Source organism: Schistocerca nitens, chromosome 5, assembly GCF_023898315.1.
Source record: "Schistocerca nitens isolate TAMUIC-IGC-003100 chromosome 5, iqSchNite1.1, whole genome shotgun sequence".
Classification (NCBI taxonomy): Eukaryota; Metazoa; Arthropoda; class Insecta; order Orthoptera; family Acrididae; genus Schistocerca; species Schistocerca nitens.
Window position 1 is genome coordinate 628,223,681 of NC_064618.1, and position 18,963 is coordinate 628,242,643.

At 42.6% G+C, this 18,963-nt stretch overlaps 1 protein-coding gene across 6 annotated transcripts in view; it reads right to left on the reverse strand.

The window, feature by feature from the left end:
* The window catches only part of LOC126259290 (FH1/FH2 domain-containing protein 3), a 690,456-nt gene that overhangs the window by 607,569 nt on the left and 63,924 nt on the right, over positions 1-18,963 (reverse strand). For 5 of the 6 annotated variants that reach the window (XR_007546495.1, XM_049955939.1, XM_049955941.1 and 2 more), the window contains exon 6: positions 18,317-18,365. The exons of the other annotated variant lie outside the window; for it this stretch is intronic. Coding sequence is in view for 4 of the 5 variants with exons in the window: in XM_049955939.1 (XP_049811896.1) it covers positions 18,317-18,365 (49 nt within the window). In the remaining variant the exon portion in view is untranslated. The remainder of the gene's footprint in view (positions 1-18,316; positions 18,366-18,963) is intronic. 6 annotated transcript variants of the gene reach the window in all.

An 18,963-nucleotide genomic window follows, 5' to 3' on the forward strand; every position in this document is an offset into this window, starting at 1 on the left:
CGAGGAAAAGGAAATCCACAAGCACCTCGAGAAGCAGGCCCAGATTGCCTTTGTAAGGAAAAATGTTTTTCAGAGATTGATGCTGACGAGCGACACTCGGTGTTTGAAGAGTTCAATAGAATGGGAAACTACAACATCCGAAACGCTTATCTATTTGGTCTAACAGATGTTAAAAATCTGCCAGAAGTACGAAAAAGAGTGGAAGTCCCTCTCGAAGAAAATTTACCATTACGTACAATATCTAGGTTGAAGGGCAAAAAGTTGAAGTATGTAAAACTGCTTTCCTCAACATCCACAGAATGCAAAGAAGTAGGGGGTGAGTCGAAATTTTGGTTTAAAAAAAAAAAACCAATGGCGCTCATACTCCACCATCAGATAAAAGAGGTGCACATGGGCACCACAAGAAAAAGTATTCAGAAGACGATATAAAAAATGTGCATACTTTTATATCAAAACTTCCCAAATACGAAAGTCACTACATCAGGCGCAAAAATCCTTATAAGATGTTTATGTCTGTGGAATACATAGAGTTGTCTTGTGACAGCCAGAGCGAGAGCACCAGCAGCAGCGAGTACTGTTTGTATAAAGCGTTTATTTTGCATTTTGTTTACGACCTTCCACTAAGGAAGGGATTCTATTTGTGTTTATCTGCTCTGCATAGAAACTAACAGTTCTTGATCGTTAGGAGAGAAATTTATTTTGTACTTATTTGCGGCGCTTAGCTTTCAAATAGTTTTTCTGGGAAAACCTAGCGTAGTTTTCGCGTCTCGTATTTCAGTGTTTCTTGATTATCAGAGTAGCTCATCAGAAGATTATCTTGGGAATTTGTCACCGTATAGAGTAGGGTAAACATAGTCATGTGTAGGGACTGTGGTTGTTGTGAGCGGACGCAAGGAGAATTGGCCACTCTTCGGGGGCAGGTGGAGGCTTTGTCTGTTAGGCTCATCGAGCTCGAGGCGCAGGCGTCGGCTCGTAGTGGCGTTGGGGCAACTGTGGTGAGACCTATGCCTACTTCGGTGGCCTTGGAATCACATGGAACCCCTGATGTCGCTGCGTCTTCCGGCAGTGAGCATCTTACCGGTCAGCCATCACTCCAGGGTGAATGGCGGACAGTGGTGGGCTCGCGCGTTCCTGGCCGAAAGGCGAAGGTGGGATCTGGCCGCGTGGCAGCTGCCTTACCCCTTTCCAACAGGTACGGGGTGCTTCCTAGTGGTGATGACATCGTTTCCGAGCCACCACAGGATGCCTCGCCTGTTGGGCCAGTGGCCGATTCTCCGGCAAGGTCCCGACAGTCACAGAGGGCGGGCCTATTAGTTATAGGGAGCTCCAACGTTAGGCGGGTTATGGAGCCCCTCAGGAAAATAGCGGGTAGGTCGGGGAAGAATGCCAGTGTGCACTCGGTGTGCTTGCCGGGGGGTCTCGTCCGTAATGTGGAGGAGGCCCTTCCGGCAGCTATTGAACGCACTGGGTGTGACCGGCTGCAGATAGTAGCACATGTCGGAACGAATGACACCTGCCGCTTGGGTTCTGAGGCCATCCTTGGTTCCTTCCGGCGGCTGGCTGATTTGGTGAAGACAACCAGCATCGCACGCGGAGTGCAAGCTGAGCTTAATATCTGCAGCATAGTGCCCAGAGTCGATCGCGGTCCTCTGGTTTGGAGCCGTGTGGAGGGTCTAAACCAGAGGCTCAGACGACTCTGCGACTATAATGGTTGCAAATTCATCGACCTCCGTTATTGGGTGGAGAACTGGAGGGCCCCCCTAGACAGGTCAGGCGTGCACTACACACCGGAAGCAGCTACTAGGGTAGCAGAGTACGTGTGGCGTGCACACGGGGGTTTTTTAGGTTAGAGGGACCCCCCCTTGGGCGAAACGATAAAATACCTGACGGCTTACCAGAGAGAACATCAGCATCGTTGATAAAGAACGTCCGTCCTCAGAGACCAAAAACAGGAAAAGTTAACGTAATATTGGTAAACTGCAGGAGTATCCAGGGCAAGGTTCCTGAATTAGTATCGCTTATTGAAGGAAATAGTGCGCATATAGTATTAGGAACGGAAAGTTGGTTAAAACCGGAAGTGAACAGTAACGAAATCCTAGACACAGAATGGAATATATACCGCAAGGATAGGATAAACGCCAATGGTGGAGGAGTATTTATAGCAGTAAAGAATTCAATAATATCCAGTGAAGTTATTAGCGAATGCGAATGTGAAATAATCTGGGTTAAGTTAAGTATCAAAGGTGGGTCAGATATGATAGTCGGATGCTTCTATAGACCACCTGCATCAGCAACCGTAGTAGTTGAGCGCCTCAGAGAGAACCTGCAGAACGTCGTGAAGAAGTTTCGTGATCATACTATTGTAATAGGGGGAGACTTCAATCTACCAGGTATAGAATGGGATAGTCACACAATCAGAACTGGAGCCAGGGACAGAGACTCTTGTGACATTATCCTGACTGCCTTGTCCGAGAATTACTTCGAGCAGATAGTTAGAGAACCAACTCGTGAAGCTAACGTTTTAGACCTCATAGCAACAAATAGACCGGAACTTTTCGACTCCGTGAATGTAGAAGAGGGTATCAGTGATCATAAGTCAGTGGTTGCATCAATGACTACAAGTGTAATAAGAAATGCCAAGAAAGGAAGGAAAATATATTTGCTTAACAAGAGTGATAGGGCACAAATCGCAGAATATCTGAGTGACCACCATCAAACGTTCATTTCTGAGGAAGAGGATGTGGAACAAAAATGGAAAAAATTCAGAAACATCGTCCAGTACGCTTTAGATAAGTTCGTACCGACTAAGGTCCAAAGCGAGGGGAAAGATCCACCGTGGTATAACAATCATGTACGAAAGGTACTACGGAAACAAAGAAAGCTTCATCATAGGTTTAAGAGTAGTCGAATCATAGCTGATAAGGAAAAGCTGAACGAAGCGAAAAAGAGCGTAAAGAGAGCAATGAGAGAAGCATTCAACGAATTCGAACATAAAACATTGGCAAACAATCTAAACAAGAACCCTAAAAAGTTTTGGTCATATGTAAAATCGGTAAGCGGATCTAAATCCCCTATTCAGTCACTCGTTGACCACGATGGCACCGAAACAGAGGACGACCGAAGAAAGGCAGAAATACTGAATTCAGTGTTCCGAAACTGTTTCACTGCGGAAAATCGTAACACGGTCCCTGACTTCAGCCGTCGCACGGACGCCAAAATGGAAAATATTGAAATAAACGATATCGGAATTGAAAAACAACTGCTATCACTTAGTAGCGGAAAAGCATCCGGACCAGACGAGATACCCGTAAGATTCTACAGTGATTATGCTAAAGAACTTGCCCCCTTTCTATCAGCAATTTATCGTAGATCTCTGGAAGAACGTAAAGTACCTAGCGACTGGAAGAAAGCGCAGGTCGTTCCCATTTTCAAGAAGGGTCATAAATCAGATGCGAATAATTATAGGCCTATTTCGCTTACGTCAATCTGTTGTAGAATAATGGAACATGTTTTATGTTCTCGTATTATGACGTTCTTAGATAATACAAATCTCCTTCATCATAACCAACATGGATTCCGCAAACAGAGATCATGTGAAACTCAGCTCGCCCTATTTGTCCAAGAAATTCACAGTGCCGTAGACACTGGCGAGCAGATTGATGCCGTATTCCTGGACTTCAGGAAGGCATTTGATACGGTTCCGCACTTACGTTTAGTGAAAAAAATACGAGCTTACGGAATATCGGACCAGGTTTGTGATTGGATTCAGGATTTCCTAGAAGAAAGAACACAACATGTCATTCTTAACGGTTCAAAATCTGCAGATGTAGAGGTAATTTCGGGAGTACCGCAAGGAAGCGTGATAGGACCTTTATTGTTTACAATATACATAAATGACTTAGTTGACAACATCGGTAGCTCCGTGAGGCTATTTGCAGATGACACGGTTGTCTACAAGAAAGTAGCAACATCAGAAGACTCGTACGTACTCCAGGAAGACCTGCAGAGGATTAATGAATGGTGCGACAGCTGGCAGCTTTCCCTAAACGTAGATAAATGTAATATAATGCGCATACATAGGGGCAGAAATCCATTCCAGTACGATTATGCCATAGGTGGTAAATCATTGGAAGCGGTAACGACCGTAAAATACTTAGGAGTTACTATCCGGAGCGATCTGAAGCGGAATGATCACATAAAACAAATAGTGGGAAAAGCAGGCGCCAGGTTGAGATTCATAGGAAGAATTCTAAGAAAATGTGACTCATCGACGAAAGAAGTAGCTTACAAAACGCTTGTTCGTCCGATTCTTGAGTATTGCTCATCAGTATGGGACCCTTACCAGGTTGGATTAATAGAAGAGATAGACATGATCCAGCGAAAAGCAGCGCGATTCGTCATGGGGACATTTAGTCAGCGCGAGAGCGTTACGGAGATGCTGAACAAGCTCCAGTGGCGGACACTTCAAGAAAGGCGTTACGCAATACGGAGAGGTTTATTATCGAAATTACGAGAGAGCACATTCCGGGAAGAGATGGGCAACATATTACTACCGCCCACATATATCTCGCGTAATGATCACAACGAAAAGATCCGAGAAATTAGAGCAAATACGGCGACTTACAAGCAGTCGTTCTTCCCACGCACAATTCGTGAATGGAACAGGGAAGGGGGGATCAGATAGTGGTACAATAAGTACCCTCCGCCACACACCGTAAGGTGGCTCGCGGAGTATAGATGTAGATGTAGATGTAAACGTTGTTTTGAAGAATATACTCAGTTCTGTTCAGAAAGTGGTAGCAGTCCTGTATCTTCAAACAAGTTCAGAAGAATATTTACGGAAGAATTTAATATAGGATTCAAGTCTCCTAAGGCAGACACATGTAAGGACTGCGACTCAATGAGAATTGAACTGCAACAAGCCGAAAACGATGAAAATGACGCTTAAGTCCAAGAAATTGGACACAAAATCAAGAGACACCACCTACATGCTGCTGCCGTTCAAAAATTTTTGCAAGTTGCCCCAGAGGACAAAGAAGCCCTTGTTCTAATATTTGATCTCCAACAGGCGTTGCCCATTCCAAAATTATCCACTGGACCTGCATTTTACAAAAGAAAATTGTTTTGCTACAACCTCAGCATTCATGATTGCTCCAATAACGTAGGGTACTTTTATTACTGGGACGAGGCTACTGCTAGGACAGGAAGTGATGAAATTGCAAGTTGCATATTGAAACACTTCACCATGAATGACATACAGTGCAAGAAACTGATAGTAATATCAGATATCTGCTGTGATCAAAATAAAAACTGGGCAATAGTCGCTCTCTGGCTTAAATTATTGGCAAGTGGCCGTGTAAAACGTGTTGAATGCGTTTTTCCAATAGTTGGACATACTATGTTGCCATCAGGGATCACATTCAGTATGTGTACTGCCCGGAGGAATGGGGACAGATCTTGAAAAACGCCCAACGCTCACCTCCCTTTAATGTGTACAGAATGCAGCAGGGAGATCTCTTTCAAGTTTCTTCACTGAAGGCATTGTTTAGAGCACCCAAGAATGTAATTGCTGCGTCTGTCAAACTTCTGTTGTTCCGTGAAGAACCAGATTCTCTGACTGATATTTCTGATCTGGTGAAGAAATATCATTGAAGCTGAAAGGTCGTCCTCTTACAGGAGATTTTCTGGGGAAATTTAACGCACTCTTCCACTGCTGTATAATACACCAATACCAGTCAATAAGGAAAAATTGCGCGACGTCCTCAGCCTGTTCAAGTATATTCCAAAGGCATAATACGGATATTACACGAGCTCAATTCCTGAGCATTAAATGTAAAATTATTGTACCTAAAAACTACTAATAAAACAATTGGTAATGCAACTTTTGGCTACTTTATTTTATTTCCAGTGCGATTATCATGTTACACCACTGCACTGTAAACATCCTGTGCTCCCTGCCGCCGTTGGATAAGCAGCTGCAGCAGCAAGTCGTATACCCCTAGCTTACTTATTTGTTACATAGTTTAATTCTTAATTTATTTGCGTGTTTTTGGGTACTTGCATTGTTTAATTCATAAATTTCGGGCGTATTATAGTATTTGACAGTTGTAGCATCGCGCTTTAGTGTTTACTTCGTAGATTCTTACTTAAATTGCGTGTGAGTTTCGTATAGGAGGTGTAATTTCGAGTTTTAGTTACTGTAATCGTGAATTCAGGCAGATTGTAGCGCAGTCGTTAGGCATTTGTACAAGTTAGTTAATACATTCTTTGCGTGTTTCCCTTGCGTTATCTAGGCACGGCTCGTGTTTCAGTAACTGTTGTTCAACATCGATTAGAATGGACAGGGACTGTGATTGCTGTGTTCGGATGAGGGCTGAGTTGGCATCCCTTCACTCACAGCTGCAAGCGGCGCTGACTTCGGTCGCACAGCTTGAGGCTGTTGCCAATGGGCACCACTGTGGGGAGCCAGACTTGGGTATCACAGGGATGTCAACCTCGTCCCGTCTGTCCCCAGATCGGTCTGCCGCTGTGGTTGCCCCGGTTGCTGCCCGCAGTGGGGCTGAGCCCTCGCCTGTGGTTGATTGGGAGGTCGTTCCAAGGCGTGGCAGGCAGCGAAAGACGTCCCCGGAGGCTGATCAGAATGCCTCCCCGGTGCGTCTGACAAACAGGTTTCAGGTACTGTCTCTGGCTGAGCCAGATGCAGCTGCCTGCCCTGTTTCAGAGGATGATTCTCAGCCTTGAAGGTCCGGGCAATCACAGAGGGTGGGTTTATTGGTAGTTGGGAGCTCCAATGTTAGGCGCATAATGGGGCCCCCTAGGGGCATGGCGGCTAAGGAGGGGAAGAAATCCAGTGTGCACTCCGTGTGCATTCCGGGTGGAGTCATTCCTGATGTGGAAAGGGTCCTTCCGGATGCCATGAAGAGCACAGGGTGCAGCCAGCTGCAGGTGGTGGCACATGTTGGCACTAATGACGTGTGTCGCTTTGGATCTGAGGAAATTCTCTCTGGATTCCAGCGGCTATCTGATTTGGTGAAGGCTGCCGGTCTTGCTTACGAGATGAAGGCAGAGCTCACCATCTGCAGCATCGTTGACAGACCTTTGGTGCAGAGCCGGGTGGAGGGTCTGAATCAGAGGCTCAGACGGTTTTGCGACCGTGTTGGCTGCAGATTCCTTGACTTGCGCCATAGGCTGGTGGGGTTTCGGGTTCCGCTGAATAGGTCAGGAGTTCACTACACTCAGCTGGCGGCTACACGGGTAGCGGAAGCTGTGTGGCGTGGACTGGGCGGTTTTTTAGGTTAGAAGGCCTCGGGAAAGTACGGGGTGGGCTGCAATCTCAAAGGGTGCATGGCAAATACAGGACGTGCTTGGATCAAGGAACAGTCGGAATTGTAGTTGTAAATTGTTGTAGTTGTGCTGAGAAAGTCCCTGAGCTTCAAACGCTAATAGGAAGCACAGAAGCTGAAATCGTTATAGGTACAGAAAGCTGGCTAAAGCCTGAAATAAGTTCTGCAGAAATTTTTACGAAATCTCAGACGGTGTTCAGGAAAGATAGATTAGGCAGAATTGGTGGTGGAGTGTTTGTGTCTGTCAGTAGTGGTTAATCTTGTAGTGAAGTCGAAGTAGATACTCCGTGCGAATTGGTATGGGTGGAGGTTATACTTAACAGCCGAACTAAGTTAATAATTGGCTCCTTCTACCGACCCCCAGACTCCGATGATATAGTTGCTGAACAGTTCAGAGAAAATTTGAGTCTCGTAACAAATAAATAGTTGGTGGGGACTTCAACCTTCCCTCGATATGTTGGCAAAAATACTTGTTCAAAACCGGTGGTAGACAGAAAACATCTTCCGAGATTGTCCTAAATGCTTTCTCCGAAAATTATTTCGAGCAGTTAGTCCACGAACCCACGCGAATTGTAAATGGTTGCGAAAACACACTTGACCTCTTAGCCACAAACAATCCAGAGCTGATAGAGAGCATCATGACTGATACAGGGATTAGTGATCACAAGGTCGTTGTAGCTAGGCTCAATACCGTTTCTTCCAAATCCACCAGAAACAAACGCAAAATAATTTTATTTAAAAGAGCGGATAAAGTGTCACTAGAAGCCTTCCTAAGAGACAAAATTCCATTCCTTCCGAACTGACTATGCGAATGTAGACGAGATGTGGCTCAAATTCAAAGATATAGTAGCAACAGCAATTGAGAGATTCATACCTCATAAATTGGTAAGAGATGGAACTGATCCCCCGTGGTACACAAAACAGGTCCGAAAGCTGTTGCAGAGGCAACGGAAAAAGCATGCGAAGTTCAGAAGAAGGCGAAATCCCGAAGATTGGCTATAATTTACAGACGCGCGAAATTTGGCACGGACTTCAATGCGAGATGCCTTTAATAGGTTCCACAACGAAACATTGTCTCGAAATTTGGTAGAAAATCCGAAGAAATTCTGGTCGTATGTAAAGTACACAAGCGGCAAGACGAAGTTAATACCTTCGCTGCGCAGTGCCGACGGTACTGTTACCGACGACTGTGCCGCTAAAGCGGAGTTATTGGACGCAGTTTTCCGAAATTCCTTCACCAGGGAAGATGAATGGAATATTCCAGAATTTGAAACACGAACAGCTGCTAGCATGAGTTTCTTAGAAGTAGATACCTTAGGGGTTGCGAAGCAACTCAAATCGCTTGATACGGGCAAGTCTTCAGGTCCAGATTGTATACCGATTAGGTTCCTTTCAGATTACGCTGATACAATAGCTCCCTACTTAGCACTCTTATACAACCGCTCGCTCACCGATAGATCTGTACCTACAGACTGGAAAATTGCGCAGGTCGCACCAGTGTTTAAGGAGGGTAGTAGGAGTAATCCATATAACTACAGACCTATATCATTGACGTCGGTTAGCAGTAGGGTTTTGGAGCATATACTGTATTCAAACATTATGAATCACCTCGAAGGGAACGATCTATTGATACGTAATCAGCATGGTTTCAGAAAACATCGTTCTTGTGCAACGCAGCTAGCTCTTTGTTCGCACGAAGTACTGGCCGCTATCGACAGGGGATCTCAAGTTGATTCCGTATTTCTAGATTTCCGGAAAGCTTTTGACACCGTTCCTCACAAGCGACTTCTAATCAAGCTGCGGGCCTATGGGGTATCGTCTCAGTTGTGCGACTGGATTCGTGATTTCCTGTCAGGAAGGTCGCAGTTCGTATTAATAGACGGCAAACCATCGAGTAAAACTGAAGTGATATCAGGTGTTCCCCAGGGAAGCGTCCTGGGACCTCTACTGTTCCTGAGCTATATAAATGACCTGGGTGACAATCTGAGCAGTTCTCTAGGTTGTTTGCAGATGATGCTGTAATTTACCGTCTAGTAAGGTCATCCGAAGACCAGTATCAGTTGCAAAGCGATTTAGAAAAGATTTCTGTATGGTGTGGCAGGTGGCAGTTGACGCTAAATAACGAAAAGTGTGAGGTGATCCACATGAGTTCCAAAAGAAATCCGTTGGAATTCGATTACTCGATAAATAGTACAATTCTCAAGACTGTCAGTTCAACTAAGTACCTGGGTGTTAAAATGACGAAGAACTTCAGTTGGAAAGACCACATAGATAATATTGTGGGGAAGGCGAGCCAAAGGTTGCGTTTCATTGGCAGGACACTTAGAAGATGCAACAAGTCCACTAAAGAGACAGCTTACACTACACTCGTTCGTCCTCTGTTAGAATATTGCTGCGCGGTGTGGGATCCTTACCAGATGGGATTGACGGAGGACATCGAAAGGGTGCAAAAAAGGGCAGCTCGTTTTGTATTATCACGTAGTAGGGGAGAGAGTGTGGTAGATATGATACGCGAATTGGGATGGAAGTCATTACAGCAAAGACGTTTTTCGTCGCGGCGAGATCTATTTACGAAATTTCAGTCACCAACTTTCTCTTCCGAATGCGAAAATATTTTGTTGAGTCCAACCTACATAGGTAGGAATGATCATCTAAATAAAATAAGAGAAATCAGAGCTCGAACAGAAAGGTTTAGGTGTTCGTTTCTCCCGCGCGCTGTTCGGGAGTGGAATGGTGGAGAGATAGTATGATTGTGGTTCGATAAACCCTCTGCCAAGCACTTAAATGTGAATTGCAGAGTAGTCATGTAGGTGTAGATGTAAGGTTCCATCTATGTGGTAACTGCCACGTACCAGAAGCAACATTTAACGTCAGTTGTTGTGAAACATGGTATCTGGCAGATAACAAGCTAGCAATGTCTCATACGTGAATGAAAAATATGGTATCTACGGGCATCTTTACTCTGATTTTAGTTCTTATATTCGCAAACAAAATGTTATGAGGAGCAGCTAAGACGAATTTTACTTTTCAGTACACATAGAATATCTGCGCAACATAATTATGAGTTTTGTTAGAGCAAACTATTTGATATTTTGCTCAAAACTTAACAGCCGATTTCCTGTAAGTTTGTATGTTTTACGACCGAACGCCTCATTTGTTAATTTTGACAGATAATTAAATATAAATGTAAATGTAGGAGATTTCTTTTCATTAGTGGTTCTTCTTTGGAAACAGAAATAGTAGTCAATTATTCTAATATTGAATCATATTCATTTAACGTGATTTCACCAAATTAATGATCTCCCCAGCATTGCGTTTTCACAATAGTAAAATATAAAATTGATATAAGGAAACTGTAGTTGATTATCTACAATATTGTGTGTTGGTGGTGTCTTTTGATATAAAAACATCTTGTCGGACAAACTAACTGCGAGAAATACCGTAACTGAGTCGATGACTTAAATAATTTTCCAGTTGTGAAGCAGGCAGAATAATACTAACTCCAACTTTGCATAACAAACAAAAACCAACAATACACATACGTAAAAAGAACCATCACATATGGTGGACTGTGGTTAAAAAGACGGCTAAATCTGCCCCAAATTAGGCGCTGAAGATTTGTTCTGTTTTAGAAATTTCAGATGTTTCTCAACACCACTGACATCAATATTATCACCCATTTTTGCAGTGGTGCGATAGCTAAACTGGACTAAAGTGACATTTGAAAACGGAGTTCAGAACTTTTGCTTTTGCTTTGCCACTATCAGTTTCAGTTTCTGTCTCGTCCATAAGCGTCTGTACATTAACTTTGATATCATTAACAGCTTTTACGAGGAACCAGAATTTCTTTCGATGTTGTGGGAGATCTTTCGATAACATTCTTCTACGGTAGTCATTGCAGGCTTCACGCATAGCCCTCCTGACAGACATACGCGTTTCACTCAGCATGGTTCTATCTACAGTCCTAAGCTTTGGTTTACACCTACCATGTAGTAGTCGGATTTTTTTATTTACAAGTTCCTTGATAGTGCCTGTATACCACGAAGGTCCTTCCCATCACGAATTGTTCTATTAGGAGCATATCAAATGCGTGGTCGACTAGTTTTTTAATCCTCAACCACGATCCTTCTCCATTATCTTCTTCAGAGGCAAATTTTTCGAGTTCCTTATTGAGATACAACACTACTGCCCCTTTACATAGTTTTCTGAATATTAAAGCCTTCTACTTGTTGAAGTTGTACTCTGTAGTCTGGCAATAGTTATTTCTACAGTTGTCTCGAGGTCACTCATATCAATTTCAAAGTGGACCTCCTCAAGGACGTCCGGTCTATTTGTTTCCTTTACATCTAATATATTTACATCATGAGTAGGTTTCCGAACTATCTGTTATCAGTAGGTCCCAAGACAGGAATTTAGTATTGTTACGCACGACGTTTCGTCACGCCCGGTACTTAAAAACCGTAATTTTGCCGAACTGCTTGCTGAATGATTAAAGTCTCCTCCGACGATGACAGGGTGACTGGGGACTTGCGAACTAGAAAACTTTAGTTTTCTCTATTTTCTATTACATATGAAGGTCAGTCTTGTGGTCGATAAAATGTTAAGATTACACGTTTATGCCCACCCTGCCCATACGCATCATAATCTCTCTTATGTTGTTCATATGTTCCTTACGTGAAAATTGTTTTACACAGCGTTCTGCAAGAGGAAACTAACTCTTCCCTGAGCATCTCCGTAACTGTTTGGATGAACTGAGATAGCTTGCTAGTGTCTGAATTCGTTCGATTTTTCCTTCAGACCAAGCTGACGACAAACACAAATATTCGATCAGTATGCGTGAGCGTGACACACATGAGTATTGCATGAGGTATACTTTACATACGTGTAAAATTTAAAAAAATCGCCCAAATAATTATATTACTTCTGCCTCTTTGCATCCTAAACATTCGCACTGTGTTTTAGAACTGCTGTCAAAGGACTCAGTTGTTTGGATCTTGAATCGAAAGTCCACGCAGTATGAAGTTCGCATATCACGGTGCATTAGATTCAATGAACCTGTAGCATGATTTGTAAAAGATAAAACTACTGGTTATTGTTATTGTTGTTGTTGTTGTTATCGTCGCAGACTTCAGTCTGAAGACTGGTTTGATGCAACTCTCCATGCTGTTCTATCCCGAGCAAGCCTCTTCGTCTCCGAATATCTGCTGCAACCTACGCCCTTCTAAATCTGCTTACTATATTCATCTCTTGGTCTCCTTCTACGATTTTTACCCCCAACACTTCCCTGCTATACTGAACTAATGATGCTTGATGTCGTAGGAAGTGCCCTGTAAACAGATCCCTTCTTTTAGTCAAGTTGTGCCACAAATTTCCTGTGTCCCCAATCCTATTCAGTACCTCCTCATTATTTACGTGATCTACCCATCAAATTTTCAGCATTATTCTGTAGCACCACATTTCAATAGCTTCTATTCTCGTGTTGTCTAAACTGTTTACTGTCCGTGTTTCGCTTCCATTTCTGGCTACATTCTACACAAATGCCTTCAGAAAAGTTTTGTTAACGCTTAAATCTATATTCGACGTTAAGAAATTTCTCTTCTTCAGAAACGCTTTCATTGCCATTCCCAGTCTACATTTTATATTCTCTCTACTTCGGCCATGATCAGTTATTTTCCTAACCCAAATAGGAAAAATTATCTACTACTTGGTGTTGTTTCGTAATCTAATTGCCGCAGCATCACCTGATTTAATTCGACTTCAATCCATTATCCTTGTTTTGCTTTTGTTGAAGATCACCCTATATCTTCCTTTCAAGACACTGTCCATTCCGTTCAACTGCTCTTCCATGTCCTTTGCTGCCTCTGTCAGAATTACTGTCATCGACAAACCTAAAAAGTTTTTATTTCTTCTCCCTGAACGTTAATTTCTACTCCAAATTTTTCTTTGGATTCGTTTATAGCTTGGTCAATGTACAGATTGATTAACATTGAGGATAGCCTGCAATCCTGTCTCACTCCCTTCTCAACTACAGCTTTACTTTCATGCCCCTCGACTCTTATAACTGCCACCTTGTTTCTGTACAAGTTGTAAACAGGCTTTTCGCTCCTTTTACCACTGCTACCTTCAGAATTTCAAAGAGAGTCCTACAGGCACCGCTGTCTACAAATGCTATAAACCAGAGTTTGCTTTTCCTCAATCTATCTTCACATTAAGGATCGGTATTGCCTCGCGTGTTCCTGCATTTCTCAGAAAGCCAAATTGGTGTTCCCCGAGGTTTGGTTCTATCAGTTTTTCCATTCCAGAAATACTGGTAATTACGATTAATTTAGTTTTGAAACTAACTGTTCTTTATTTACTTGTTTATTGTCAGATGCAGGTGGATCGGCCGCCAACGACTGGTGTGTAGTTGGTTTGTATACTGCAACTAGAATAAATTGTGACAGCACAGGTTTCTCATAGCTAAATGGGGAAACAAATTTAGGTAAATTCCATAGAAGTGAGATAACTCATTGTAGATGCAGATACGTCCGTCGGCTGTAGACCTTAAAGATGGGCCGTCTCGGTACTATTCCACACGAGCAAGCTTTGAGTCAACTTTTCTTTCAGTCTATTTCTACATCTTACGAGCACTCGTTAGCTCTCCTGGTCACACAGAATCGTTTGAGACTTCAAAGGCGGGTTTGAAAAACGCAAAGACAAACTACATCCACTAGGACCTGCTCAAGACAGCAGTGCGGAACTACCACATCGTCCTTGTACATATGGCACTTTATTTACGGCTGCATGGGGAGTCAGAGTCGTCGTATTCCACCTTCGAATGTAGCGCAACAAACCGTGCTTAGTAGAAACATACCACGCAGTGTAATGTCTTGTGTAGGAGTTGACGGCTGGCGAAACGACTAATACGATCTGGGGAATGTCGTTTGATTAGTTGTGTACCAAGTGGGCAATGGAGCGAGGGCTGGGTGTCAAAAGGCAGACTAACAGTTTCAAACATTCATTAAAACAAAAAATTAACACCTTTCTAAATTTTTACGTCCAGGCGAATTAAAAAGAAAGCATGAAATTAAGATCTTTCACAAGAACCATTACTTCCAATCAGTCGAATTTCAAAAACATAAAATTAAAATTCATTCACAAGAACCATAGATTTACAGAACAATAACTCCTCGTAAAATTTCTAAATTATCATGACTGTGTGGTAAAGCTACCCTTGTCTCTCTTTTAATCGTAGGCTAATCATTTAAACAAACTCCGTGAGTAATCCATAAGTATATAACAATTAGTTTTAAGAGACCATTTACGCATCTTGAAAGCAAGTAAATATCCAAAATTTATGATACAGTCAAATGCAATGACAGTGGTTTAAACCACACAAGGCTGCATCTAAGTAAGGTAGTGTCCTATGACCGTACCTCCGTCCGCATAATCAAGCCGCCCCAGTCCTCAGTGGACCCGTTATTGCTAACAGCTCTGGCTGCCCAGTCGGTGTCAACTGACATCGGATCGTGTCAAAGCCAAGCATTTACCGGACCTCCAATGCCCATCCATCACCTCATAAGTCAAACATTTCTTTACACAATCAAATAAATCGTTTGCTGGCTACGAATGTAGTATCGTATTAATTCTGTAATGCTCAATAATCTTCAATTTTCTCCGTCTCAATTCACAACTATAAGACATCTTCACATGCTGATTAAGCCACCTATCCAGGTAAGCACTCACATAGTCCATTGTCGCATAGGTCGCCACCAACCGACTTCGCACTGCCTGCGTACTTCTTCCCTTTACGACTCCCAATGGCGCCACAAGCGTAGGTCAAGAAGGGATAAGTTGGCCGACGAGGATTCCACCACAGAAGTCTGTCACCGGAGCGCCGAGCAAGCAAGATTTCAACTCTGAGCTAAGAAACGACTTGTTTCTAATCGAGAAGAGGTTCCTCCAGGGTTCAGAGCAAATAAGCGGGGATCCCAAAGACAATATTTGGGAGGAGTTTTCAATTTCTGGCACTCCCCCGACAGTTGAGGGTAACCTTCTGAAAACCCTGGTCGGAACCAGACGATTGTAACTAATTTCAATTTATTTCTGAGTATTCTTCCCATTGCACTATATAAAAATTAAAAAAAAAAATGCATGTGCGCATGCGTGTGTGCTTGTTGTATGGCTATCCAAAATTCCCGCGTTCACTCACGAGTTGATTTAAAGATTTTTTTCTGTAGATTATCGCCCCTTTAAGCTGTAGTAACGATTTTTATGTGTAAGAAGTGCCGAGTTGCACAGTGGTTCGGAAACCACGTTTAACTGATTGGGTAAGTCAGCTGAAAAATACCACTTCCAATAGGACTGTGCATAGGAAAGTACTGCGGCTTGTCTCGTGATGAGCGTGATGAGGATGTGATGTTGGGTATTGCAAGCACTCCATTATGAGCTTCATGAAACTCTCCTAGGATGTATTACTCCGGTGCTGCTGATGGCCGGCCGCGGTGACCGAGCGCTTCTAGGCGCTTCAGTCCGGAACCGCGCGACTGCTACGGTCGCAGGTTCGAATCCTGCCTCGGGCAAGGGTGTGTGTGATGTCATTCGGTTGGTTAGGTTTAACTAGTTCTAAGTTCTAGGGGACTGATAACCTTAGAAGTTAAGTCCCATAGTACTTAGAGCCATTTGAACCTCTTTTTGCTGCTGATGACACGGAGGCCTTTTCATAGTCAGCAAATGAAAACGATTTTCTTACGAAAAGACTTCCAGAGGACTGGAAAATGTACAGTGGATCTGAGATATTCGACAGTAGTCTCATTGTAATAAAGTAGTATGTACTTCCAGCACGCGTCTTTGAATTGTTTGGCACAGATCCTGAGGGCCTAACAGCCACTAGCTCCACGAATACTATGTCGTGATTCCTAAGTAACATGGCACATCTACGAGTATTTAAAATTGTATTACACAAACCTGATATTTACTTCCAACAGGTTAGTCGGTGGATTTTCAGGATAGATTATTCTATCTGGAACACAGAAAGGCAGCCACTGGATATGGATTTATGAAGTCAGTGTTTCAATTACTACTATGGTTACAATTTTCACTGTGCAATCTGAAATGCGTAACAATACTGCAGGTTTAATTGTAACAACAATAAATGAATAAAATAAATATCGTTTTCTTACTTGCGCTGCTTGATAACAACGTAAACTGCTTTCAACTAGATGTTACATGATGGAGTTATTCCCCAGTAAGGCCATGAAATATATAGCTGTTGGGAAGTACTGTTACGTCACGTAAGTACTCTATTAGCACGAAAATTACCACAGATATTTGTGGAACACGCTAAATTTCACGAATAAGCCAGGGTGACCGCGGCTTGAAAATGTTGCCATAAGTAGGAAATTAATGTGTCACTTAGAGTTTCATCAGCGCAGATTTGCCGGGAAATTGAAGGGTAAAATGCGTCGCTTGGTCATTAGCTAAAAGAGGAAGCCAATTTCTGCGAGCAAACTCATTAAGATGAGCGCGGAGCTCGATTAGCTGCCAGCGCGAAATTAGGTCGGCTGAGCGGAACATCCTCCGTAATTAGTTCCACCGGATAAACTGGCAGCAGTACCAAAGGAAAACTAGCGCCCAACTGTCAACCAGGCGCCATGTGGGAAATGCATACAAAAAAGTGAGTAGAAATGATATATGGATCTACCGTCCTATACCGCTCGTATCTAGCAGAATACTGAAACATATTGTCAGTTCAAACATTATGACTGTCCTGGAACAAAATAACGTTCTCCGTGGAAATAAGAAGTGTCTTTGAAAACATCGATCATGAAAACCGTAACTCCCTTCGTCTCATATGATACCCTCAATGTTATTTGATAGAGGTAACTAAGTAGATTCGGTGTTTCTAGACGTTCGAAAAGCCTTTGATCCAGAACGGTTTCTACAGAAAAACGTTCCTGTCGGACAGATAAGCAGGTTTCCGACTGGTTCGAATTTTCCGTGACAGGCGGGACGCTGCACGTTATGATGAATGGAGAGCCATCTGCAGACTCTGAAGTAACATCTGGTGTGGCACAGGGGAGTGAGATACGACCGCTGTTGTTCATGTTATAATTAATGAATTAGCGTATAATATTAGTTGCTTTTCATAGGTGATACAATTTGGAACGCACTTGTCTAAATTCTTGATTGTTAATAAGGACTTGGCTGCACAACGCAGCTAGTACTACGTTTCTAAATACCTAATTGCTATCCGGACACTTGATTGATCTTCCTTTCTTCAACTATGAGTAACTTGCATCGTGGCATAAACCAATCGATTTCGGTGCACGAGACACTACACAGCTCCAGCGAAAGGAGAACAGGTCTGCAAATTAAACGTAATGTTATTAAAACTCTTCTTTGTCTTGAGCTACCGTAAGCGACACAGAATCTTACAACTTCGTCGTATTGAAAACGGAATAATGATTGTGTACAATCAACAGGACTCGGTAGTGAACGTGTCGTGTAACATAAATTTCACTATAAAAGTTCGTAAAGATTTTCTTTTTGTTTTAAATCAGGTTTTCAACTCATTAACTAGCAGCGTTACAGCGAAAAGAATATCCCCATAGATCTTGAACCCTAAAGCTATTAATTGAATTCAAATTTGCTTCTTTGATTTTTCAGTACAAATAACGCATCTAACATAGTTTTCCAGAAATATGGTGTAAGTTTGATGAAGATGCTAGTCGGATCAGAGGAGGTAAGAAAACTTCTTTGCTTCAAACTCCAAGTGCTTGTAACAATATGAACTGGATGGTATAATAATCGCTATATGGTTACTGCTCTTATTTTGGAGCTCGTACGAAATGTATTCGTTGTTCTCCTAATTCATAATAAAACGCATTAGAAGCCGATGCTTAACAAACTTGTTTTCGTTCGCACGGAAACGGCGCGCTCGCAGACACGAAGACGCTAGCGACGCTTCTGCCATCTGTTGAGAGCGTGCTTACCTTGATCATGCCGTCTCGGGCGCTCGCCGGGCCATCTGACGGTTGGCTCCTGTAACAGCAAGTTGCAGTCATCAGATACAGAAAGTATTCTGTACTGCAAACACAATTAATAATAACAAAATTACATGCTGCATAATTTCTAAGTACCTATAACAATTCTAGGAACAGAGTATAAAGTCTTTTGAATTTACCGTGCGCAAACGAAGTCTGTGTTAGGAAACACACTGTTTTTTTCTGAGGCAGTAGATAATATGTAACATATTATGTTACTCATTTCCATATTCTGCAACATCTTCACCAACAAAATGTTTTGGTTATTTTAGACACCGAATATGCTCTGCCGTTTCAACAATGGCTTACTTTAGCCAATTCTGCGTGTGACGAATTTACTCAACGCATTTAACGCCTTTTTTGCACGCTGCATATCAATTTGTATTTATATACCCATTTACATACAGTATATCATGCGAAAAGGCGTTTTCTTACACCACAATTTATGTAAATCGTGTTTAGTAGCAGCTGCGAAAAGTGGCCACAACAAGAAAGTTGGGCCTGTATCTTTTCTCGCAAAAATATCATCATATAAATTAGCACACTGTTCAAGAGCAATTCACTACCAATAAAATCAGTTTGTCTCGTGCTGCTTA